At 43.7% G+C, this 26166-nt stretch overlaps 1 protein-coding gene across 1 annotated transcript; it reads left to right on the top strand.

The window, feature by feature from the left end:
- The first annotated feature begins 958 nt into the window (after positions 1-958).
- On the top strand, positions 959-17180 carry LOC120031496 (F-box/LRR-repeat protein 4-like). The gene is made up of 9 exons (XM_038977273.1): positions 959-1077; positions 5399-5679; positions 5860-6202; positions 8268-8604; positions 9760-10004; positions 10416-10629; positions 15904-15975; positions 16154-16466; positions 16681-17180. Exons 2-9 carry the CDS (start codon positions 5526-5528, stop codon positions 16842-16844), a joined length of 1842 nt encoding a protein of 613 aa, XP_038833201.1. The 5' UTR covers positions 959-1077; positions 5399-5525; the 3' UTR covers positions 16845-17180.
- Positions 17181-26166: the final 8986 nt, after the last annotated feature.

Raw genomic sequence — 26166 nt, 5'->3', positions numbered from 1 at the left:
ACCTTAGCCAGTGGCCAGTGACCGCAGCAGCCTCAAAGCCTATTCTAGGGATAAGAAATAATCAAAGGAAATATAAGGAAATTATTAGATTTTTTATTATATTACATATAATACAATTGAACGCATTGAATTGTTCTCCTTTATAATTTTTGTCTGACAAGAAAAATATGCTAATTGTGTCAATTAAGTTATGATGACAAATATTTTTGGCTATTTGGTCATTGAATGGAAATCAAAGCTTTAAAAAAAAATGCTAAAGGGATTTGTGATTATTAAATTATGTGTTTATTACTAAATAACCCAAAGGGTTATTTATTGTTAAAATTGAAAGAAAAGAGAAATGGAGCTCTGTTAGTCAAAGGTAATTAATCTGCTCTAGTCACCCACAAAGGATGCCTGCTAATGAGAGCTTGACTTGTGATTGACTGCTGAGGGTTCCGTAGGGACCCATTGCTCTTTTGTGGTGACAATAGGGCCTCAACGCACCAGAGAGACAAAGTGACTGGACAAGTCATTCATCTATGCAAATGCCAGCCAAGACATGACCATAAGTATCCATTAATCTCTGCCTCTCTCTCTCTCTCTTTCTCTGATTTTGTGTGTGTTTGTGTGTGATGGACAGCCAACAATGCAGTCCCTCTGCCTCTGCCTTGAGAGGTCATTGGCAGGTTGTGGCAGGAGAGTGCTCTGTTAGGAGAGGATAAATGTCACACCACTACATTCTCAGTCAATTCTGACGGACAAATGTTTTATTCACACTTTTTTTTATCAGCCCTGATTATAATCACACACACACACACACACACACACACACACACACACACACACACACACACACACACACACACACACACACACACACACACACACACACACACACAGTTGTTACAAGAATAAATCTGTTTCCAGTACAAAATACTATAATTCCCATAATGCTCCGCTTCATAGGCGTTAATTCTCGATGTAAACAGAAGTGAGAACAAAAGTCTGTGGTTTCAGGATTTCTGCTAAAATAATCACAGATATGGAACAAAGACAGTCTTGCTATATGAATGCTTAATTTGATCTACTGTTAACGTAAGTACATATGTAATCCTTGTTATATTTGTTCTTATTATTGAGTCTGCCACAGTAGTTTGGTCGTTTGCTAGCTAGACAAATCATGCTAGCCATCGCTAACGTTATAGTAGCTATCTGGCTACAATATCTACTTGAATGTTCTTTAGTGACAAACGTCATATTATCATGTCATGTTTTCTTAATAGATTAAGTGAGCATTTGCATCAACTTTAGCTGAACTGATGTATTTATTTCTACTGGGTTAATTTTGGTCCACCATATGTCAAGATAATCACAGCTGAGCTAGCCACATTCCTGGGTGATTAACGTTAATGTTTTGTGGGTTCCGTCAACGCGACAAGTTGGTTAATCATTAGCTCGCTACAGTACATCACGAGAACAACTAACGTCACAACAACAACATCGACGTAACAAGCTATATCTGGCATTTCTGCAATGGCATGTTCTGTCGCTAGTTGACAGGTGTTTGAGGGTAGGGTTAGCTTAGCTAGCTATGTCAAGAACGTGTGTAAACTTTAGGGATTCTAGCTACTTAAATTGGCTAGAATGGGGGTAGACCCACGGAGAGAGAAGTAGAGGAAAGGTAATTTGACACTGCAGCATCCCACTTAAAACATTAAACTGGTCCCTCTTTTCTCTCTCTTCTTTATTGCCATGTTATAACCAGCAGCACACAGCAATGCTGACCATATGTTGCTTTTATGAGAGATTTGCATTCAGAAATGCAAGCTGCCTCACTTTCGAGGGGCTGATGCGGTTTCTTCTCTCAGTAATTATTTGTCCCGTTTTCGAGAAGACCCTCTCAGAGGGAACCGATGTGGCCACTATGCAGAGTCTCCCTGTCATGACTTTAGTAAGCCGTGGGTAGACAGAGGCCTTGTTCTTCCACCAGCTCAGAGGATCTGCAGATCTATTTGGAGGGGCTCCTCCAAATAGGATCGGTCCTCCATTATAGCATCTGCTGAGGGATTCCTTCGTGCTGCATCCCCAGTTGCTCTCTCGTCAAACAGCAGACGTTTGTGGCACTACTGCTGGTGCTTCTGCTCCATCTGATCCCTCTTCCTGGTGCCTGAGCCAGCTGACTGCTGGGGCTGTCCCTCCCTGCTGCTGAGGTTATTCTTTGAAGAGCCTCCTCAATCGTTCTGGCATCACTGAAGGCTAACCTCTTAAATCTGGGGTCAAGTGCAGCGGTTTCTGATAGCATGTGATTATATTCCATTCTGTGGAACTTTCTGTCCATTGATGAACATAGGGTGTCCATCAACTCTGTCACATGTCCTGTGGTTACATTTGCTTCTCTCTGGCGGCTGGCTGTGATTCGCTGCAGACCCTTACACAGGAGTATCATTTTTGAGGCTGTCACATAGCTGAAAAGAGAGAACAGTAACTTATTAGTTCAGGTTCATGTTTTGTCTACTGATACTACATTCTCATCTACTGCTCATATACATATATAATACTGGATTAAATAATGATGTAGTAATAACTGCTTACTGTGCCTCTCCACTGATCTCCACAGTGACCTGCTCAAAGGATTCCAGGACTCTGCACACCTCCCCCACCACCTCCCATTCCTCTTGGGTCAGAGCATCATTGACAATGGCCAGGGTAGAAATGATGGCATCCTTTGACTCAAGAAACCACTTCAACATATAAAATGTTGAATTCCACCTTGTAGTGCAGTCTTGTTTAGGCCTCAGCTCAGGCATCCCCATCTGGAAGTAATCCACAGCTGCTTTCACTTTGTCCACAGTGGGCTTCATCACCTTCAGAGCATCTCTTACAATCAGGTTGATTGTGTGGGCAAGACATGGATGATGTGTCCATTTTAACATTTTCATGGCTTTGGTTATGTTAGCTGCATTGTCGCTAACACAACAGACCACTTTTCCATCTACTTGCCATTCTCAACAGTTCCTCTGCCAAGTTCTCTGAGGTGTGTCTGTCGCTGAAGTCAAAGCAGTCCAGAAGACAGCTAGACATCGGAAAATCTTCAATGAAGTGACATGTAACCAACATATAAGAAGTGGTTACCCTTGATGTCCAGCAGTCAGTGGTAAGGCAAAATGCAGTAGCTTTTTGGACTCTTTCCCGCACTGAAGCCTGTGTGCTCTTGTACAGTTGTGGAATAACTGATTTTGAAAGGGTTTTCCTGCTTGGAATTGTGTACATTGGATTTTGACTGTTGCTATAATTTCTAAAAGCTCTGTCCTCCACGATCGAAAATGGCTGGAAATCGGTGGCAATCCTTTTAGCCAATGCAATATCAATTTGGCCTTGTTTTGCTACAGACATAGACTTTGTCATAAACTGGTCCATAGAAGACTGCGTTGCTGTGGGTCGCGGAGTAGGCCTACTTGACTGAGTGGATACGAGGTGCTGGCTCCACCACTATCACTAGCAAACCCGCTAGTTTCTCAAAGCTCCTCTACAGCTAGCTTCACAGTTGGGTGCACAGTTCACATATGCCGGTGTAGGTTGTGCGTAGAACCGGCTTTATATGAGATTTTGTTTTGGCAAATTCTACACTGTGCTCTAACATTGTCTACATGATTAAAATGCATCCAAATGCTATAGCCTATATGCTATGGGTCATTTGATTGAGACCACACTAAATAGCCTATAGGCGCACTTGATATTGTGCGCCCAGCGGTGAATCAGAGATGAGGGGTGGCATCGATATATATATATATATAAACTCAACAAAAAAAGAAATGTCCTCACTGTCAACTGCATTTATTTTCAACAAACTTAACATGTGTAAATATTTGTATGAACATAACAAGATTCAACAACTGAGACATAAACTGAACAAGTTCCACAGACATGTGACTAACAGAAATTGAATAATGTGTCCCTGAACAAACGGGGGGCCAAAATCAAAAGTAACAGTCAGTATCTGGTGTGGCCACCAGCTGCATTAAATACTGCAGTGCATCTCCTCCTCATGGACTGCACCAAATTTGCCAGTTCTTGCTGTGAGATGTTACCCCACCCTTCCACCAAGGCACCTGTAAGTTCCCGAACATTTCTGGGGGGAATGGCCCTAGCCCTCACCCTCCGATCCAACAGGTCCCAGACGTGCTCAATGAGATTGCAATCCGGGCTCTTCACTGGCCATGGCAGAACACTGACATTCCTGTCTTTCAGGAAATCACGCACAGAACGAGCAGCATGGCTGGTGGCATTGTCATGCGGGAGGGTCATGTCAGGATGAGCCATCAGGAAGTGTACCACATGAGGAAGGAGGATGTCTTCCTTGTAACGCATAGCGTTGAGATTGCCTGCAATGACAACAAGCTCAGTCTGATGATGTTGTGACACACCGCCCCAGACCATGACGGACCCTCCACCTCCAAATCGATCCCTCTCCAGAGTATAAGGCTCGGTGAAACGCTCATTCCTTCGACGATAAACGCGAATCCGACCATCACCCCTGGTGAGAAAAAAACACGACTCATCAGTGAAGAGCACTTTTTGCCAGTCCTGTCTGGTCTAGTGACGCCCATAGGCGACGTTGTTGCCGGTGATGTCTGGTGAGGACCTGCCTTACAACAGGCCTACAAGCCTCAGTCCAGCCTCTCTCAGCCTATTGTGGACAGTCTGAGCACTGATGGAGGGATTGTGCGTTCCTGGTGTAACTCGGGCAGTTGTTGTTGCCATCCTCTTCCTGTCCCGCAGGTGTGATGTTCGGATGTACCGATCCTGTGCAGCTGTTGTTACACGTGGTCTGCGGCTGCGAGGATGATCAGCTCCCTGTAGCGCTGTCTTAGGCGTCTCACAGTATGGACATTGCAATGTATTGCCCTGGCCACATCTGCAGTCCTCATGCCTCCTTGCAGCATGCCTAAGGCACGTTCACGCAGATGAGCAGGGACCCTGGGCATCTTTCTTTTGGTGTTTTTCAGAGTCAGTAGAAAGGCCTCTTTAGTGTCCTAAGTTTTCATAACTGTGACCTTAATTGCCTACCGTCTGTAAGCTGTTAGTGTCTTAACGACCGTTCCACAGAACGGGGAAACAGTGGATTTTTTGCTGAGTTTATACAACCTAATAAGCAATTAATTCTAAAACACAGAGAAATACATTTCATAAATTACAAATGACATGACCCGCCACTGGACTAAATAAAAAATAAATACTTTTTTTTCTTTCAATCCATCCCTAAAACAGATACATTTGCTTATTTCTTAGCAATTTGTGAAAAAAAAGGATTGGCCCAAAGTTTTACTACTAGCACTCTTGAAGATCAACAAGGATCATTTTTCTGTCTTGCTTTTCTAATGCCTTGTGTGTCTTTTTGTCTCCCCCTAACCCACAGGTCCTGTATGTGGCTGGGCCTGTAGGCTGCGCTGTGTTGGGCACGATCACCAGAGCCAGGCGGGTTTCTGGGGCCGCTTCCCAAAAAGCCACACCCAGCCCACTGCTCCCCTGACCCACTGTTCCTTATGCTAACCCTTCTGAGCATGTTTTACTATATCTGTCTGCGGCGCCGGTCCAGGAGCGGAACCCGGGGTGAGGCGCTGACCAGCAGGCGCGCCGTGGAGTCAGGCCAGCGGGCTACCCTGCCCATCAGTGTGGAGGTGGACCAGTATGCCAAAGGTATGATCATTCACCTGCTATTGTGCCCTTGAGCAAGGCACTTAGTCCAACCCCTTAAAATAGCTCCAGGTGTGCTGCACTGGAGCCGGCACTTGTGTGTCCCATAATGTGTGCTGTGTGTTTGTGTGCTATTGTCTGGTGGATTGGGAGCAGATGGACTAACCTTATCCTATCCTATAGAGGTGCTGGACTTCAGCTCCCACTACGGCAGTGAGAACAGCATGTCGTACACCATGTGGAACCTGGCCGGCATGCCCAACGTCTACCCCAGCTCTGGGGACTTCACCCAGACGGCCGTGTTCAGGGCCTACGGGACGTGGTGGGAGCAGTGTGCCAGTGCGCCGCTGCCCTTCCGCCGCACGCCCAAGGCCTTCCACAGCCAGGACTACATCGAGCTGGCCTTCGAGGAACCCGTCTACCCCACAGCTGTGGAGGTGCTGGAGACCTACCACCCGGGGGCTGTCGTCCAGATCATGGCCTGCTCCCTCAACCCCTTCTCCCAGAACCCTCCCACCGATGTCCGGTAAGAACCAGTGGTGGTGTGGGACTCGGGTTGTAGAAATGTATTCTATTATGACATTTTTGTTTTTCGTCCATAGCCACTTTCACACCTTCCCTGTATACCACCCTGCATCCCACTGCTGGCTTGCTTTTGAAGCTAAGCAGGGTTGGTCCTGGTCAGTCCCTGGATTGGAGACCAGATGCTGCTGGAAGTGCTGTTGGAGGGCCAGTAGGAGGCACCCTTTCCACTGGTCTAAAAAAAAAAAAAAAGCCCAATACCCCAGGGCAGTGATTGGGGACGTTGCCCTGTGTAGGGTGCTGTCTTTTGGATGGGACATTAAACAGGTGTCCTGACTCTCTGTGGTCACTAAAGATCCCATGACACTTATCGTGAGTAGGGGTGTTAACCCCGGTGTCCTGGCTAAATTCCCAATCTGGCCCTCGTACCATCACGGTCACCTAATCATCCTCAGTTTACAATTGGCTCATTCATCCCCCCTCCTCTCCCCTGTAGCTATTCCCCAGGTCGTTGTTGTAAATGAGAATGTGTTCTCAGTCAACTTACCTGGTAAAATAAGGGTACATTTATATATATATTTGCTTCAATCTCTCAACACAACCGGTGCTTCTATTTGAGGCAGTCGTCTATTTCCTTAATGCACACAGCTGTTGCTCAATACATTATTGAAAAGACTACCACATTGTTTATTGTAACCATTTATAATAACACATCTATCGAAGGTCAGACTTGCAAAGACTAGGCTGCCTATCATACACCCCAATTTCTCCCTTCAGCTCCATGGAGAGCAGTACCGGTAATCACTGAAGTCACCTTTTGTTTTTGGTGGCGTCGTGGCTAGCAACGATGACAGCATTTTGAAAGAATGTTTTCAATGCACATGACCGTAGGAATATCAAAGCTGTGTCCATGGTAACCTCAAACCATTCATTTTGAAACAGGCTTTTATGTGCTGAAATGTGTGCAGATGCCCGACTATTAAAATGGACAGGTGTGTGTGTGTGTGTGTGTGTGTGTGTGTGTGTGTGTGTGTGTGTGTGTGTGTGTGTGTGTGTGTGTGTGTGTGTGTGTGTGTGTGTGTGTGTGTGTGTGTGTGTGTGTGTGTGTAGAGTCAGTATGTGTGTGTGTGAGCAAATTAAGTACTGAGTGAGTGTGTGCATAGTCGGTGCAATAATAAAACTGTAATACAAGGTTCAATGCATATAGTCCATGTAGCCATTTTTGTTATCTGTTTAGCAGTCTTATGGCTCGGAGATAGAAGCTGTTCAGGAGCCTGCTGTTGTCATACTTGTTGCTCCGGTACCAGTTGCTGTGCGGAAGCAGAGAGAACAGTCTATGGCTTGGGTGGCTGGAGTCTTTAACAATTATCCTGGCCTTCCTTTCACACCGTCTGATCTAGAGGTCCTGGATGGCAGGGAGCTCGGCCCCAGTGATGTACTGGGCTGTCCGCACCACCCTCTGTAGTGCCATGCGATCGAGGGCGGTGCAGTTGTTGTACCAAGCAATGTCAGTCAAGATGCTCTCAATTGTGGAATGTCGTTTTTCTAATTAGTTAATTGACCAATAAGAAAGCGAGTTCCAAACCTCTCTGCCAATAACAGCTAATTTTCAGTTTCCCCCTCTCCACTCAGACCACTCTGACAGTCCTAGCAAAATTCTTGCTTGAGAAAATGCTCTTTGCTAAGAAGCCATTTTGTTTGTTTTCAATTAAACGGCTGCATTGGATCTTTTTAAAGTCATGCTTGCACTTTTATTTGTATTTCTTTTGACATATGGGTAGTTCTGGGAATCTAACCCACTGTCCTGTCGTTGCAACCGCCATGCTCTAACAACCGAGCTACAGAGGACCACAACGGAGTTCGTGTTTGTACTCTATTGGCTGGTTTCCCGGACACAGATTAAGCCTAGTCTCAGAATAAGAAGCACTTTCAATTAGATTCTCCATTGAGCACGTTTATTCGTTCAGGACTGGGCTTAGCATGGGCAAACTGCCCTAAGTGAACGTCTCAGATTAAAGAGTGGTGAGTCCGTGTGTACCTCTGACAGGTGTACCTCTGTCTGTCCCCAGTTGGGAGGTGTTGTGGGCCGAGGAGCCCACCAAGGTGCTGACCCCCCAGGCCAGGCAGTTCTCCCCCAGCATCAAGCAGCTGAGCTTCCCCACCAACTTGATCCGCGTGGAGGTCAACAGCTCCCTGCTAAAGTACTACACGGAGCTGGATGCCGTCGTCCTGCGCGGCCAGAAAGAGAGGCCCATCCTCTCCCTTTATAAGATGCCCAGGATCGACATCTGTGACCTGAGTGACAGCGATGAGGAGCTGTCTGACCCGGGAGCCTCGATCAGACAGGCCGGGGATGGCAAGCACGTTAACCTGGGGAATGGATACTTTGATAAACTGCCCTACGAGGTGGGGAGAATACGCTATTAGACACTCACATATACTACAACACTCGTATATGGCTGCTGGCTGCATTTTCTGTCCACAAAACAGCACACAATTACAAGTTGCTGTTTTCCAAACAATTCTCACTTTGGTTTTAATGACGGACTATGCAGAAATCGCTCCGCCATTTCCTGTTTGCAAACGTGACTAGTTCGCCTGATTTTCAGTTTATGTGACTAAAACATGCAAGTATAGTGTCGAGAATCATTGTGCCATCTAAACTGCTATGAAATATATTTTTCATAACCATTTTCAGCTGTTTGAAGCTGGTGTACAAAACTTAAAGTAAAAGACGAAGAAACGAAACTTAATAATGGAAGCATAGAAATAGCACACACAGAACAGATATCATGCTTCTTAGATGTCGTTTTAATGAGAATGACAGATCTATAACATATGATATATAATTTCTATGTGAATTCGTTTGGGTCGCCCAAAAAGTGACATATTGCAGCTGTAAGTGTAGTCCCATCTACTGAAAATGTTTATGCTTATGGTATCTTGGGCAGTTTTTGTACATTGCCAGGACTTAATTTGACAAAAGATGTCTCCCATAGACCTACACGTACTGTCTTGGACCCGTGGAGATATTTGGTATTAAGCTTACAAAATAGTAATTTTCATGTTATAAAGACATGTCATCATTTCTAAGACAAGCTGTTCTCTTGGTTTTATGTGCTACTCTCCAAACCGCTGCCATTCACCTCGCTCCTCACAACCGATGTGCGTGTGTGTATCTGAAATACAATAGAGCTATTATCTGCTAGCTGATACCCTGTTGGAACACACAGCGTATTGTGTATTCACTGCACACATACACGCCTATTCTCTCTCTACCTCTGTCTTACTGAGAAGCACACCTCCATATTGCTGGAACGGGCAGATTCACTGCCACACTGAAACTCACTGCCACAAGAATATTGCTTTGTGTGTGTGTTCCACAGACTTTTTTTATATTATTCTGCTCTGCCTGACATCATCCCCGCTGTCTCTTTCTTGCGTTCCTTGTCTCTCTCTTCCTCCATCATTATTTATCTTTCTCCCTCTACCCCCTCTCCCACCATCCTCCCTTCTCTCTTATTATCTCTCTGTAATTCTCTCCCTCCTCTCCCCCTGCAGTTGATCCAGCTGATAGTTAGCCACTTGACCCTGCCCGACCTGTGTCGCCTGACCCAGACCTGTAAGCTACTCCACCAGCACTGCTGTGACCCCCTCCAGTACATCCAGCTGAGCCTGCAGCCATACTGGGCTCGCCTCAGTGACACCTCCCTGGGCCACCTGCAGGGCCGCTGCACCCTGCTCCAGAGGCTCAACCTCTCCTGGACCGGCAACCGTGGAGCCCTCACCCTCACCGGCTTCAGCAGGTGAGGGATGGGGCTGGGGGGACATTTGTGGTTCATCGGTCTCTGTCTTTAGAGTGGCATGTGTGTGCCCATCACTTCGGTTGATTTCTGTGTGAGGAACCATCTGTGTAAATATTGGACTATAAATTGTGCTTTCCTGTATTTTACTCGTGCTAAAATCTTTATTCTATTCTACTGAGCCATTCACTTTATGTTCATATTCTTACCTTTTATTGTTGTTGCATTGTCGAGAAGGAACCTGCAAGTAAGCATTTTTTTAGTTGGACAGCGTATACCATGTGTATCCCGTGCATACAACTAATACAACTTGAAACTGAAACTAACATAAAGTTGTCAAATCCTGAACTTCCGTGTTAAAGTTGTTGCCACGCCACAACACAGGTCTGACCTCCCTCCCTCCCTCCCTCTCAGCTTCATGAAGGCGTGTGGTGGGAGCCTGGTGTGTCTGGAGCTGTCGTGTTGTCACTTCCTGAGTGAACCGTGTCTGGAGGTCATCTCCCAGACGTGTCCCGGGCTGCAGGAGCTCAACCTGTCCTCGTGCGACCGCCTCCACCCGCAGGCCTTCACACACATCTCCAAGCTCACCCGCCTGCGCAGGCTAGTGCTCTACCGCACAAAGATAGAGGTACAGTGACTTCAGAAGTACCCCTTGACTTATTCTACATTTTGTTGTGTTACAGTCTGAATTTTCAAAATGGTTTAAAAAAATAAAAAAATAATCACCTATCTACACACAATACCCCATAATGACAGTGTTTTTAGATATTTTGCAAAAAACTAACTCGGCCACTCAGGAACAGTCACTGACTGATTTTTCCTGTGCTTGGCTCCATTCTGTTTTATTTTTCCTTCCTTTCCAGCAACTGTGTTAGGAAGGAAGCCTGTATGTTTGTAGTGACTGGGTGTATTGTATTGATCTACCAATAAGTACCCTTCTTTTTGAGGTATTGGAAAACCTCCCTGGTCTTTGTGGTTGAATCTGTGTTTGAAATTCACTGCTCGACTGAGGGACCTTACAGGTAATTGTATGTTTGGGGTACAGAGATGAGGTAGTCATTCAAAAAACATATTAACTTTAGAACGGCCTTTCCTTAAATTACTATAACGGCCGCGAACGGCCTTGTTTTTCTAACAATAATATCTGTGTCAATATTGCAAAGTGAACTTTCTAACAATCTTTTGTCGTATTGGCGTGGCTGTTGTCGTCAACCGGAAACAGGGTATGCTCTTATTTTGACTTTTTAAAAACTTCATGACAGAAAATGACATCGCCGAAGCAGACATGACTTTTCACTGTGAAAGAGGCTTTATCTATGTTGCTTGGTGATACGGTTCACACACGTCCTTGCACTTTGAAAAGCGACGATGTCGAGGTGAGTGAAATAAGTAAACAGCGGTTTGGTGTTGTCACGAATCTGCTCACAGATTAGCAAATCATCATTTGGTTGGTACAGGCCAGCACATCCGTGCCAGCGGTCAAGATCGAATGATTGCTCTCTGTCTCATGGAAATATTTGCAGTGTTTAGCTGTATATAGTCAACTAACTAGTTGGTTGTTTTGTCTTGTTTCTACCAATGTAATTATATGGAAACTGCTTGCTATAGCTAGCTAGCTAATTAGTTAGTCTGTCAGGCAAGAAAGGTTGTGCGTAACGGTAAATTTGGACAGCGCTCACGAAGCGTCAACCTCAGCTGTCACTATCACAACTACAGACAACCTGCTAACTAGCACTGCGAACTGTCCGAGGTTCGGAACTCTAGTTAGTCTGTCGAGAGAGAGAGAATGGAGGCGTGGAAGCTGACCATGGAATGGGAGGCGTGTAACTGACTGTATCACCAGTGGCAGAACTAGAGTTTTATACAGGGGGTGGCCAAGGCTACTTCAGGGGGGCCATAGACCATGACAGAAAATGTAGTGTGTAACCCTAACCTGGCATCTAAGGAGCATGAATGAATCCTATGATTACTGATTAGAGGTAGAAGTGATAATTCACTTAACCTGGAGTTCTTCAATGTGGCAGATAGTGTGGTCCAAAGGGTTACTTTGCTAGAATTCTTTAACATGAATAGTCAGTGTCTCTACCTCGGAACTGCAGCTCAATTTCTTTCTCACACACACACACACACACACACCCTGTACTGTACTCACAAACTGGAGAGACTTGGGTCACTCTGTTTTCATGAATATATAATCTGTTTTCATGAATATATATAATCTGTGTCGATAAGTGTTGAACATCCAAAATATTTTCTGAAAATTAAGCTCAAGCACCAAGGAGATAAGATGGCATTTGTGTGTTACATAACTTACATAGTTTATTTACAAAAAAATTAATTGACAAAAAAAAACACTCTGCAATTTGACATACCTGGTATCAAGCAGAAATTGACTTGAAAAATAAAAATTATTTTGATGCCCATCAATATTACAAACTTACACTATCATATTTATGCCGATATTTATATTATGTTAACTAATAGCAAAGAAAGGTTTTGGAATTGGCCTAATCAAGACCAAATTACATCTGTGTGACATGATACCCTTTGGATTTATCATTTTAGAATGTCAGTGTACTAGCTAGTACACAGTGCAGGTTTTAATCATGACCAGAGGAACCGCCTAAGTGTCAAATTATCCTAGGTAGCTTTAAAACAGCATAATTCTGCGTTCCTGGTGAGAACTGGCTAAATGTTTCACAAACTCATCCATGTTGAGGGAGCTTGCCCTCCTTGGCTCAACACTGAGAATTCCGAGGTGACTTAACATGTCATCAACCATTGTCGTCTTAAGGTGGGTTTAAAGCTGAGAAGCTTCTCTCGCAAGACGCACTGCTGACTGGTGTAACAACAGAAATCTTACAAAGTGGAAATAGCTCATGGAAGACCTCTTTATAAGGTTCTAGAAACACAACAAAGTCAAGGAAAGTAGACGATCTGTCCCTTCCACTTTTCTCTCTCCTATCAAGAAGCCGCTTGGTTTCATGGACCTCATGTTTGAGGTCCTTCTAAATCTGACTCAAAGTTCTGAGCAAAGGCAAACAGAGGCTCCTCATTCAAGAATGTTGTTCTCTTTGGGTTGAGAGACTGGACCCCTTGCATTATCTCGCAATTCTTTGAAAAACACCTCTGCAGCTCAGCTGTGAGACTGCCAAGCACCTGATAAAAGATAGCTCTTTGGAAGCTCTCACCATCACTTTGGTCTCTAATTTTCTGTCCTACAGTGCTCATTATCAATGAGTTGTAAAATCTTAAGCTTGTTTTGGGTCTTTTACACACCGTTTGTACACTTATTTTGCAGTGCTCTGCACTCCAACTAGGGATGCACAATATATCAGTGAACGTGTCGGAATCGTCCGATATTAACAAAAAAATGACAACATCGGTATTGCAAACGATATCAAAGCTATCTTGCATACCTATATAACGTACAGTTGAAGTAGGAAGTTTACATACACCTTAGCCAAATACATTTAAACTCAGTTTTTCACAATTCCTGACATTTAATCCTAGTAAAAATTCCCTTTCTTTGGTCAGTTAGGATCACGACTTTATTTTAAGAATGTGAAATGTCAGAATAATAGTAGAGAGAATGATTTATTTCAGCTTTTATTTCTTTCATCACATTCCCAGTGGGTCAGAAGTTTACATACACTCAATTAGTATTTGGTAGCATTGCCTTTAAATTGTTTAACTTTGGTCAAACGTTTCGGGTAGCCTTCCACAAGCTTCCCACAATAAGTTGGGTGCATTTTGGTCCATTCCTCCTGACAGAGCTGGTGTAACTCAGTCAGGTTTGTAGGCCTCCTTGCTCGCACACGCTTTTTCAGTTCTGGCCACAAATTTTCTATGGGATTAAGGTCAGGGCTTTGTGATGGGCACTCCAATACCTTGACTTTTTTGTCCTTAAGCCATTTTGCCACAACTTTGGAAGTATGCTTGGGCTCGTTGTCCATTTGGAAGACCCATTTGCAACCAAGCTTTAACTTCCTGACTGTCTTGAGATGTTGCTTCAATATATCCACCTAATTTTCCTCCCTCATGAAGCCATCTATTTTGTGAAGTGCACCAGTCCCTCCTGCAGCAAAGCACCCCCACAATATGATGCTGCCACCCCCGTGCTTCACGGTTGGGATGGTGTTCTTCGGCTTGCAAGCCTCCCCCTTTTCCTCCAAACATAAGGATGGTCATTATGGCCAAACAGTTCTATTTTTGAATCATCAGACCAGAAGACATTTCACCAAAGTACGATATTTGTCCCCATGTGCAGTTGCAAACCGTAGTCTGGCCTTTTTATGGCGGTTTTGGAGCCGTGGCTTCTTCCTTGCTGAGCGGCCTTTCATGTTGATATAGGACTCGTTTTACCTTTACCTGTTTCCTCCAGCATCTTCACAAGGTCCTTTGCTGTTGTTCTAGGATTGATTTGCACTTTTCGCACCAAAGTACGTTCATCTCAAGTAGACAGAACGCATCTCCTTCCTGAGCGGTATGACGGCTGCGTGGTCCCATTGTGTTTACATTTGCTTACTATTGTTTGTACAGATGAACGTGGTACCTTCAGGCGTTTGCAAATTGCTCCCAAGGATGAACCAGACTTGTGGAGGTCTACAATTTTTTTTCTGAGGTCTTGGCTGATTTCTTTTGATTTTCCCCTGATGTCAAGCAGAGAGGCACTGAGTTTGAAGGTAGGCCTTGAAATACATCCACAGGTACACCTCCAATTGACTCAAATTATGTCAATTATGTCAATTAGCCTATCAGAAGCATCTAAAGCCATGACACAATTTTCTGGAATATTCCCGAGCTGTTTAAAGGCACAGTCAACTTAGTGTATGTTAACTTCTGACCCACTGGAACTGTGATACAGTGAAATAATCTGTCTGTAAACAATTGTTGGAAAAATGACTTGTCATGCACAAAGTAGATGTCCTAACCGACTTGCCAAAACTATAGTTTGTTAAAAGTGTTTGCTAAGTAGCATATATTGAGACGATGTTGTAACACAAATTATGCCATATTTTTAGGCTAATGCACATGGGTATATTGGTGGTGTATGGGTTAAGAGGTAGTTGAGTTTCCTATTAGATACATGGCCTGTGCATGGCACCTTTGTGGTTTACGTAGGACTAATTCTCTGCTGTCATCATTTGTAATGAACTCAGAGCTCGGGTCACTGTTCTCGCCCAGGCCTGCTACAAAACCTTACAGGGCATTTCTGAGTGTTGTTCTCGTGTTTCAGCCTTTTCCTAAGGCAGACACCATACCGTAGTCTTTCCAGTGCAGTGAGGTTAAGGTCTAAGCTTTCAAGTTGTTTACTGCAGGCAGACTGAGCAGGCTGTGTGTGTGTCTGCAGTCCTATGTGTCATCCAGCCCTGTTGTCTGTCATTAGTCTGTCATTAAAGCTGTCACTGCTGTATAATTAAATAGTTCTCTGACTGCCAGAAGACATAAAAAGAGACCACCAAACACACACACTCGAAAAACCACAGCGTACACATTAGAGATGCCTGCTAAAGTACACGTCACGCACACTCAATTGCCATTGGGTGGCATGTTGACAGTTCCACATTGAAACCTCACCTCTATCCCTGTCTAGCGATGGTGGATAGGTGATAAGCAAATGTGGTTTTTTAAAAACATTTTGATATGTTATACTACCCTAATACTGTTGACTTATGTATTTGCCAGACTAAGTCGTCTTGGAGAGATATTGAATAACATGGGTAGACCTGTTTATTGTAATTTTTGACGTGACACCTTTGATACACATTCCTAAGTCTCATTTTACTGTGTGTGTACAAAAAAAAGGGGTGCAATCATCATATTTTGGGTCAGTTGATAGAAACTTAACTCAACTTTTGACATTTTCTCTCTCTCGCTTGCTTTGTTTATGTTGCTGCAGCAAATAGCCATGTTGAGCATCCTAACCTTCTGTATTGAGCTGAGACACCTCAACCTGGGGAGCTGTGTGATGGTAAGATGCCCCCCCACAAATGCACTCACTATCATACCCTGCTCTTGCTCCAGATAGACATTCTAGAATCAGCCTAACCCCTTAACTCTGAACCACAACCAATAATCATGACAATTGATTCAGTCATTCTGTGTTAGCTAACAGCCCCAAGGTCACCACCCCTATGTTTTCCCTGCAGATAGAGGACTATGACGTAGTGGTCAGCATGCTGGCTGTCCGCTGCCGCTCACTGCGCTCCCTGGACCTGTGGCGCTGCAGAAACCTGACGGAGCGTGGCCTGGCCGAGCTGGCTGCAGGATGCAGATTACTGGAGGAGCTGGACCTGGGCTGGTGCTCCACACTGCAGAGCAGCTCGGGCTGCTTCCAGCACCTGGCCCGCAACCTGCAGTGCCTGAGGAAGCTCTTCCTCACCGCCAACCGCACCGTGTGCGACTCGGACATTGAGGAGCTGGCTGCCAACTGCCCCGCACTGCAGCACCTCGACATACTGGGTGGGTACTACCTCCCTCTTCCTTTCGTAATCTGTCTCTCTTTCTCTCGTTCTATCACACAAGTTTATACGCAGTCATTTTTAGGTACAACCACAGATATGTTCACACCCGATATTTGAATATAGTATTTTACTTGCCGCATTTAGAACACAGTATTCACCGAGTGGTCACATGTTGCTCACTTATGTGGTATGTTTGTGTTGTTGAATGACAGGCACCCGGATGGTAAGCTCCTCCTCCCTGAGGAAGCTGCTGCAGGCGTGTCCGAAGCTGCTCCTCCTGGACGTGTCCTTCTGCGCGCAGGTGGACGCCCGCATTGTCCAAGAGCTCTGCGGACTCTTCCCCAACGTGGCCATCAAGAAGAGCTTTACCCAGTGACCTCACCCAGCCACACCCTCACACAGGGGCAGTGACACAGGGACACCAGGGGGAGGCACTACTTTTGACTAGTGGGGTGGAGTATTACTGGATACCCAGTGGCTAGAATGAATTGGTCTGATGGCTGAGAGCACTGAGGCCTATTATAATATGGACTGAATGGTTAGGAGTGTTGTGTTGTGGTGACATGAGCATCAGCTGAACACCTCACCTACATCTCAACACAGTCTCCTCATGTTAACTTATGGCTGCAATCCCGTTAACGGGATGATATGACAACAGCCAGTGAAAGTGCAGGGCGCCAAATTCAAACAACAGAAATCTCATAATTAAAATTCCTCAAACATACATGTATCTTATACCATTTTAAAGGTAATCTTGTTGTTAATCCCACCAAAGTGTCCGATTTCAAATAGGCTTTTCAGCGAAAGCACCATAAACGATTATGTTAGGTCACCACCAACTCACAGAAAAATTCAGCCATTTTTCCAGCCAAAGAGAGGAGTCACAAAAAGCAGAAAGAGATAAAATGAATCACTAACCTTTGATGATCTTCATCAGATGACACTCATAGGACTTCATGTTACACAATACATATGTCTTGTTCGATTAAGTTCATATTTATATCCAAAAACCTCAGTTTACATTGGCGCCATGTTCAGAAATGCCTCCAAAATATCCGGAGAAATTGCAGAGAGCCAGCCACGTCAAATAACAGAAATACTCATCATAAACTTTGATGAAAGATACATGTTTTACATAGAATTAAAAGATACACTTGTTCTTAATGCAACCGCTGTGTCAGATTTCAAAAAGCTTTATGGCAAAACACAATATTCAATAATCTGAAAACAGCGTTCAGCCACAAAAGCAAGCCATACAGTTACCCTCCAAATTGTGCAGTCAACAAAACTCATAAAAAGCATTATAAATCTTCCCTTACCTTTGCTGATCTTCGTCGGAATGCACTCCCAGGACTCCCACTTCCACAAGAAATGTTCGTTTTGTTCGGTAATGTCCATCATTTATGTCCAAATAGCTATTTTTGTAGCGTGTTTGGTAAACAAATCCAACGTCAGGAAGCGCGTTCAATAAAAGCTGACGAAATGTCCAAAAGTTCCGTAACAGTCAGTAGAAACATGTCAAACAATGTACTGAATCAATCTTTAGAATGTTTTTAACATAAATCTTGAATAACGTTCCAACCGGAGAATTACATTGACTTCAGATGAGCGATGGAACAGAGCTCCCTCTCATGTGAACGCGCATGGTCAAAGAATGGTCAGGTCATGGCAGACCTGACTAATTGGTCAGGTCATGGCAGACCTGACTAATTCCCCTCTCATTCGGCCCCCCTTTCACAGTAGAGGCATCAGACAAGGTTCTACAGACTGTTGACATCTAGTGGAAGCCGTAGGAAGTGCAAACTCATCCATATCTCGCTGTGATTTCAATAGGATCTTGGTTGAAAATCGACCAGCCTCAGAATTTCCACTTCCTGTTTGGATTTTTTCTCAGGTTTTTGTCTGCCATATGTCTGTGAGTATAACAGAACTCATAATTCAAACAGTTTTAGAAACTTCAGTGTTTTCTATCCAATACCACTAATAATATGCATATATTAGCAACTATGACTGAGGAGCAGGCCGTTTCCTCTGGGCACCTCTGTGCACCTTTCATCCAAGCTACTCAATACTGCCCCTGCAGCCATAAGAAGTTAAGCAGCTGAATGCAAGAGAGAGTCTTGAGAGGAGAAACTGGTTGAAATCAGGGTCACGGGTGCCAAAGCCACTAGATTTCATTGTTGGTCAGCCTAGTAACTGACACATCTGGTGGTGGCTGCTTGTCATCTGTCCACCCCTCCTGTGACGCATTTGTAAAATGTCTGACCTCAGTGTTGCATCTGAATCTGAAATCTCAGGGTTTTTATCTTGTTCATATTGTTAAGTTATTATATATATTTTTTCAGAAACCAGCTGAAGAGCCTCCTTTATTCTGAGAGAAACATTTGAGTCCTGTTTGATTTGATTTGTTCTGAGACAACGAAAATTCTGGGAAAAATTTACATTTGGCACTAATACTGAGACAAATGTTTTTGGGGTGTATTTATTGTTGAATATTGTACAAATTGTATGATTGTAAAATGATATCACTATCCTTAATTATTTATTGATCTTGTAATATATTATTGCACATCTCCAATGCTACGTTAGCATTTCCTTCAAACTGAGACTCAGCGATACGAGCAGCAGTGTGAAACAAAGATATTTAGGAATAAACGCTATACAATAGGCTGTACTTGTGAGCACCCACAGTCCCATACAGAGCATCTTCGCATGTGCATGGGATGCCGCTTCACTCTCCTGCAAATGTGATAGCTGAGGGACAACTACTGCGGAGTAGATTAGCCTCTTGCTTCACTCTCTTTGTTGTTGGGGAATATCGGCCTGATCCGCAGCTACTGAAATTTGTACAGCTGAATCTACCTTTAAGCAAACACTTGAAGTTTTGAGCAGTAGCTAGCTAGTATGTGAGGTATTTTTGTGCCTTATATTCATGACTGAATGTGGTGTCTGTGTCAGTGGTTGTGATGCTTTGCTTCCTGCCCTCTACCAAAGTTAATCCCAGGTCCCTCGCTATAGCTTTATTTGACCAGTGAAGAAACCTGTGCAGATCAGTCATATTGATTGACATATGCAAAGCCATATTTATTTTAAGCGGAATCTTATCTCCATCTTTCAATTCTCTTTTTTATTAAGTGGCAGTTATGTGAATGTCTGCTTTTTGGATTACATTTGATTTTTTATCTGTGGGAACGTGGTCTGGTCACACTCCAATCACTAAAGTAACCTGTAAAAGAAATGGAACTATAGAACAAATTCTGGCCACTACAACTACCACATTCCATACCTAATTTAGTGGACTTTGTCTACGTTTGTCCTCAACACTAGTTTTTGAAAAACACATATTAATGTTAACACTCGTACAACGAACACACACAATCTGTAATGCTGCTACACAAATCTAGTTTCTCTCCTTTGTCCGGTCACTAGCTGACCAAAGTCGCCACAATTTTCACCACGTTGTAATGCTACTTTTATTTAGGGGCATTTATTTACGTGGACCTGCTATTTTTTCATTGCTACACATTTCCCAGTCAGTTTTGGATGTGTGTGTGTGGTCAAACTTTGTGCCATTTGTAGAACTTTTAGTCATGTACCCTTAACTAAGTGTGAATGTCAGGTGTGGTGTCCTCAAGACCCGCTGGCAGATAACCACTCTAAACTATTGAAAAGGTTGCACCTGTACTATGACGAAACGGGGTGCTTTAATTTGAAATAAAATGAAGGTTGATGACTGAGACTGCGTATTTATCCCCAGCTGTATGTCCGTTGAAATGCCAGGTTCGACTGCCTTGTATTTATGGCTCATAGTGTACGTTGTGTTGACATTTCACCACCTTGTTTTGATCACTCTTTAATTAGAAAGGTGCCATTACAGTGTTCTCTGGCTTGTCCCTGTAGGATAATTATTTTTTGGATCCAGGTAGAACCTTTTCAGCCAACAAAGAACCCTAAAATGACAAGTGTCTTTAGATAAAAAAAAAAAAGGTTCAATGTAGAACCCTTTTTTCTGAGGTGCCTTATCATGAGCGGTGACTCAACAGTATTGACTATATTGAAGTGTAGGGGTAAGGTCATCTTGTCTGACGACTCAAACTGAATTTTTTCCCGCTGCTCTACCGTTTGCTACAAACTTCAGTCTGAGATTGCCATCGTTGAAGTCGTTTGTGGTGACGCCAAAATGACGGGTGTTGTACCAAACAATGTAATCAGCGATTGGATCATCTCTAACCAATCTGAGTAACAAAGCCAATGACACATTTTCAAACCTCCGCTTTACACATAGGCTTTACACGCGTGTGTTCTGGCTCTTGCCCAGCCCATCGGTTTCTGGGACCAATCAGAACGGTTAATGTTTTTTTCCGTTCTAGAAATTGTCATGTAGGTACTCCGATCCAGACTCATTGCAGAGAAGAGACATCCGTGGGCGTGGCGTAGCATTTGGCCGGAGCCAGGAGTTTGGGTAGCCAGGCAAAGGGCCATCTTGTGTTTCTGGAACAACTAGAGGCCATTAGTCAGGTTGACTGGGAGTTCAGCATTAGCCTTAACCCTCTGCCGTTTTACTGCCTATTAATACTACAGGGAGAAGTGACATTCGCTTGTCTCCTTAATGGCCTTTTAATGAATTGTTTATGCCCGGGTTTAATGATGTATATTGTGGCCCTGTAATGTGCCCTAATGATGGAGAACGAGGCGACCGTCGATGAAGTATTAATTTGGACTGCCTCCCGATGATTACTGCACCACCACCGCTGCTGCCTGTCCCCCCCCCCCCCCCCCCCACAAAACGTGATTCATGGAGACTTTCCGCTCGATGCAGCGGCTTGATTTTTCACTGTCTTGCTCTACTATAATCCTGATGCATCCGTAGGGGATCCTCCGCAATTAGTTTAGCTTGTATTTGTTTTGCAAGAGCCAGGCCAGATGAATCTAGAAGAAAAAAGTCTGGATGAAATTATTGCCTCTTAAATGAAAAGTTCTGAAGTCAAATGTTTGAACCCTAAACAATTGAGGAGTTGTTAACTGTCCCAACAGATGATGTTGAACTATTGTGGTTACTGCTGGTCTAACAAGCAAATATCTAAGCATGGCATAATGAGAGCTTCCACACTACTGAGCCGAACCAAACCAAGCTTGGCCTGGTTATGGATCCATCGTAGTTGCTGGAACTAGGCGGGAAAGGATCATGTGAAAATAAAATATCTGAGCCATCACAGGTCGGATCATGTTGGCACACTTGCGTGAAAAAGCAGTGCTTGGATCAGTGATGTCACTGTTGGACATTTCCCTCTGTCCAAGCTGTAGTTTTTCAGAATGGTGGTGTTCCTTTGTTAATTTTATGGTTTCCACTAGTTACCACAGCCACAAAGTCAAAATGGGCTTTATCTGATTTTATGGATGATTTCTGATTTTATAATGCATGTTTCTGTAGGTTGCCAAACCTTTTTGTCGTTTTTTTCAGACACAAATTACAAACAAAATATTCCACTCAAGATTACGCAAACATTATTATGCAATTTTAAAACGATTACATAATTACATTATTAAACATAATTCCGCAAACATAAAAGAACAGTATAATCTCTTGTAGGGAGATTCTGTGTGTAGACCAAAGAATCAGTTGGAACTGAATGGGATTGCGTGAGATAACAAGCAGCAGTAGTTCTGTTATTTTGGATGTTTTAGGATTGGGCGAAGGCCGTGCTTAAACTGCTTAGATTCAAGTGCTTTGCCCATGGGGGGGCTTTGGCTATGTGAGGGTGGAGACTTTGGTCCCGATTCAATCAAATCATCTTTAGCCGAAATCCGCATAGCTGATGTTTTGGCGGTGTAAGAGGTGGGACTGTTTTAGAGCTGTCAAATCCACAAGCGGCTCCCAGCATTATACCTAAAGCAGACATTGCCATTGGTTGCACCGAGTCGCTTTAAGAGAAATCCCATACAGCTGAGCTTACAAGTTCTAACACTAGAATGTGAAATTGTGTATACACCTCGATTTAAACTGATAGAAATCCTCATGATCACATTTAATGATTTTTCAATTTGAGCGTCATTATTTCTATGGGACGGGTGTGGCTTCGAGACAATGATCACAAGAGCAGCTCCTCACCGATTTGACAGCTCCAACACAGTTCCACCTCTTACACCGCCAAAACATCAGCGATGCGGGTTTTGGCTATCGCCGGTTAGTGCTTGATCTGATTGAATCTAGGCCTTCATCTTTGCCGGAACTCTCAACTTCTAACACGTATAGTCCCAGAAGTTAATCATCCAGCTGACAAAATTACACAAGATTTTACTTCTGGGTTAACCGAGATTACATACATTAACATAATTATTACAGATTACAACATTGTTGACAAGCATTTCAAAGTCCAAGGGTACGAGTTGGAATTCGTAACATTTTTTTTTTCCAGAACGTAACATCATACGAATTGGATGACGTTGCACACAATTGGGCAAAATCTTTGGGGTCCGTTTATACAAAACCTCTGTAGTACCTGCAACAGAAGAGGATGTTCTGACTACTGTTGTGGCGGATGAAGAACAGAAAGTGTGGTCGGCTTTGAAGGTACGTATATTATGCTTTCTTAACATTACTGTTCGGGGACACAGCCTTGTGGCAGCCGCAGCCTCTGCGCTTTCCTCATTCACCTCTACAAAGGCCTTGTGCACCACCTCAGACAACTCCAGGTTGAGAAATTGCTCCTGAGCCCTTCAAAGAAGTCCATCATGCCCATGCTGACCAGAACGGCTTTCAGGTTGCAGGTCTTCTCCATCTTCTGTCTGGACAAGTGCATATGTCCCACGTGGGCCAGGTCCATGCAACAAAGTTATCATACGTGAACTCCCTCACCAGCTTCTCCAGCCCAGTTTGTCCTCTATCTCTTCCGGGAGCATGCTCAGATTGCTCCAGAATCTGGCAGTTGACCTCAGGGATTAAGGTCAAGCAGAACATGCTCTCCTGATACACAATTTTCACTGACTTACTCAAATTTTCTCTCACCTTGAACGGAGCTTCTCTAGTGGATCTCTTCTTGAACTGCTTTCCTCACTTGCCCTCGAAATAAATGACATTCACCAACAAGTTTTGGTTGTTGACAGCTCCCTTTTGCAACCGGTCCTGGTCCCTTTGTCTTTTTATCCACCCAGTTGTTTATGTTAACCCTAGCCGCCTCCGCATTGGACTCGAAGTCAACAGACTCTGACCTGGCACCGTAGTACTTCCTAGTTTCACAGAGGAAAGCTTTTGAAAAGGTTTTGCCAGGTTCAGTGCATGGGGGTAGTGCGTACGGGGCCCAGACAGGAGTTTTCTGAACACCTCAGCTTTGTGGAGGGGCAGGGCCTCTAACATCCGTGTGGCAGTATTGCTCCTGGCCCCACTATTGGCCCCTGACCCCTCCAAACAGACGGTTGGCCAGGCTCAGTGTGTATGTGTGTATGGGGTTTGTCTTTGTTCAGCTCAGACATGAGTTTTTTTTAACCCATCATGGATGTCACCCTCAGCTTTGTGGAGGTGCAGCGCCTCTGACATCTGTGTAGCAGTATTATACTTGGCCTCTAGGAATACCATAGCCAAAGCAGAGGAGATTTGTATTTATTTTGGATCCCCATTGCAGCTACTCTTCCTGGGGTCCAGCAAAATTAAAGCTGTTTATACAGTTTAAACATTACAATACATTCAGACTGTGTGACCTCAGGACCCTACTCCACCACTACCACATATATACAGTACAAAATCCATGTGTACGTGTGTGTATAATGCGTATGTTATCGTGTGTATGCATGTGTCTGTGCCTATGTTTGTGTTGCTTTACAGTCCCCGCTGTTCCATAAAGTGTTTTTTTTTATCTGTTTTTTTAGATCTAATTTTACTGCTTGCATGAGTTACTTGATGTGGAATAGAGTTCCATGTAGTCATGGCTCTATGTAGTACTGTGCGCCTTCCATAGTCTGTTCTGGACTTGGGGACTGTGAAGAGACGTCTTGTGGGGTATGCATCGGTGTCTGAGCTGTGCGCCAGTAGTTCAAACAGACAGCTCGGTGCATTCAACTTGTCAATACTTCTCATAAAAACAAGCAGTGATGAGGTCAATCTCTCCTCCACTTTGAGCCAGGAGAGATTGACATGTATATTATTAATATTAGCTCTCTGTGTACATCCAAGGGCCAGCTGCCTTGTTGACAGTGCTGTCAAGAAGGCAGAGCAGCGCCTTATCATGGACATACTTCTCCCCATCTTAGCTACTGTTGTGACAATATGTTTTGACCATGCCAGTTTACAATCCAGGGTAACTCCAAGCAGTTTAGTCACCTCAACTTGCTCAATTTCAACATTATTTATTACAAGATTTAGTTGAGGTTTAGGGTTTAGTGATCCTAAATACAATGCTTTTAGTTTTAGAAATATTTAGGACTAATTTATTCCTCGCCACCCATTCTGAAACTAACTGCAACTCTTTGTTAAGTGTTGCAGTCATTTCAGTCGCTGTAGTAGCTGACATGTATAGTGTTGAGTCATCCGCATACATAGACACTCTGGCTTTCCTCAAAGCCAGTGGCAATTCATTAGTAAAGATTGAAAAAAGTAGTGGGCCTAGACAGCTGCCTTGGGGAATTCCTGATTCTACCTGGATTATGTTGGAGAGGCTTCCGTTAAAGAACACCCTCTGTGTTCTGTTAGACAGATAACTAACTCTTTAACCACAATATAGCAGGGGGTGTAAAGCCATAACACAAGTTTGTTCAACAGCAGACTATGATCGATAATGTGAAAAGACGCACTGAAGTCTAACAAAACAGCCCCCACAATCTTTTGTCATCAATTTCTCTCAGCCAATCATCAGTCATTTGTGTAATTGCTGTGCTTGTTGAATGTCTTTCTCTATAAGCATGCTGAATGTTTGTTGTCATTTGTTTACTGTGAAATAGCATTGTATCTGGTCAAACACCATTTTTTCCCGAAGTTTACTAAGGGTTGGTAACAGGCTGATTGGTCAGATATTTGGGCCAGTAAAGGGGGCTTTACTATTCTTAGGTAGCGGAATGACTTTTGCTTCTGTCCAAGCCTGGGGGCACACACATCACACACATTCTAGTGGACTTAAATATGAAAATGTGGCAAATAGGACGCTATTAACCTCAATTTTCCATCCAAGTTGTCAGACGGCGGTGGCTTGTCATTGTTGATAGACCATTTTTTCACCTCTTCCACACTAAGTTTACGGAATTTAAAATTACAATGCTTGTCTTTCATAATTTGGTCAGATATACTTGGATGTGTAGTGTCAGCGTTTGTTGCTGTCGTGTCATGCCTAAGTTTGCTAATCTTGTCTATGAAAAAAATCATTAAAGTAGTTGGCAATATCTGTTGGTTTTGTGATGAATGAGCGATCTGATTCAATGAATGACGGAGCTGAGCTTGCCTTTTCCCCCAGAATTTCATTTAACCTCTACTTCCACACAATCCCGGATCCGGGAGCACCCCCATCAGTAAAAAAGCTGACTAGCATAGCCTAGCATAGCGTCACAAGTAAATACTAGCATCTAAATATCATTAAATCACAAGTCCAAGACACCAGATGAAAGATACACATCTTGTGAATCCAGCCATCATTTCTGATTTTTAAAATGTTTTACAGGGAAGACACAATATGTAAATCTATTAGCTAACCACGATAGCAAAAGACACAACTTTT

The sequence above is a fragment of the Salvelinus namaycush genome, chromosome 37 (genome assembly GCF_016432855.1).
Source record: "Salvelinus namaycush isolate Seneca chromosome 37, SaNama_1.0, whole genome shotgun sequence".
In the NCBI taxonomy this organism is placed as follows: domain Eukaryota; kingdom Metazoa; phylum Chordata; class Actinopteri; order Salmoniformes; family Salmonidae; genus Salvelinus; species Salvelinus namaycush.
The sequence above is the reverse complement of the archived record's forward strand: the minus strand, read 5'-3'. Positions and strand labels throughout refer to the sequence as shown.

Excerpts from the sequence above, each read along its gene's own strand:
- LOC120031496 (XM_038977273.1), top strand. The coding sequence starts at position 5,526 with ATGCTAACCCTTCTGAGCATGTTTTACTATATCTGTCTGCGGCGCCGG. Across the intron at positions 10,005-10,415 it reads ACCCTCACCGGCTTCAGCAG|CTTCATGAAGGCGTGTGGTG; the intron begins GTGAGGGATGGG and ends CCTCCCTCTCAG. Across the intron at positions 16,467-16,680 it reads GCAGCACCTCGACATACTGG|GCACCCGGATGGTAAGCTCC; the intron begins GTGGGTACTACC and ends GTTGAATGACAG.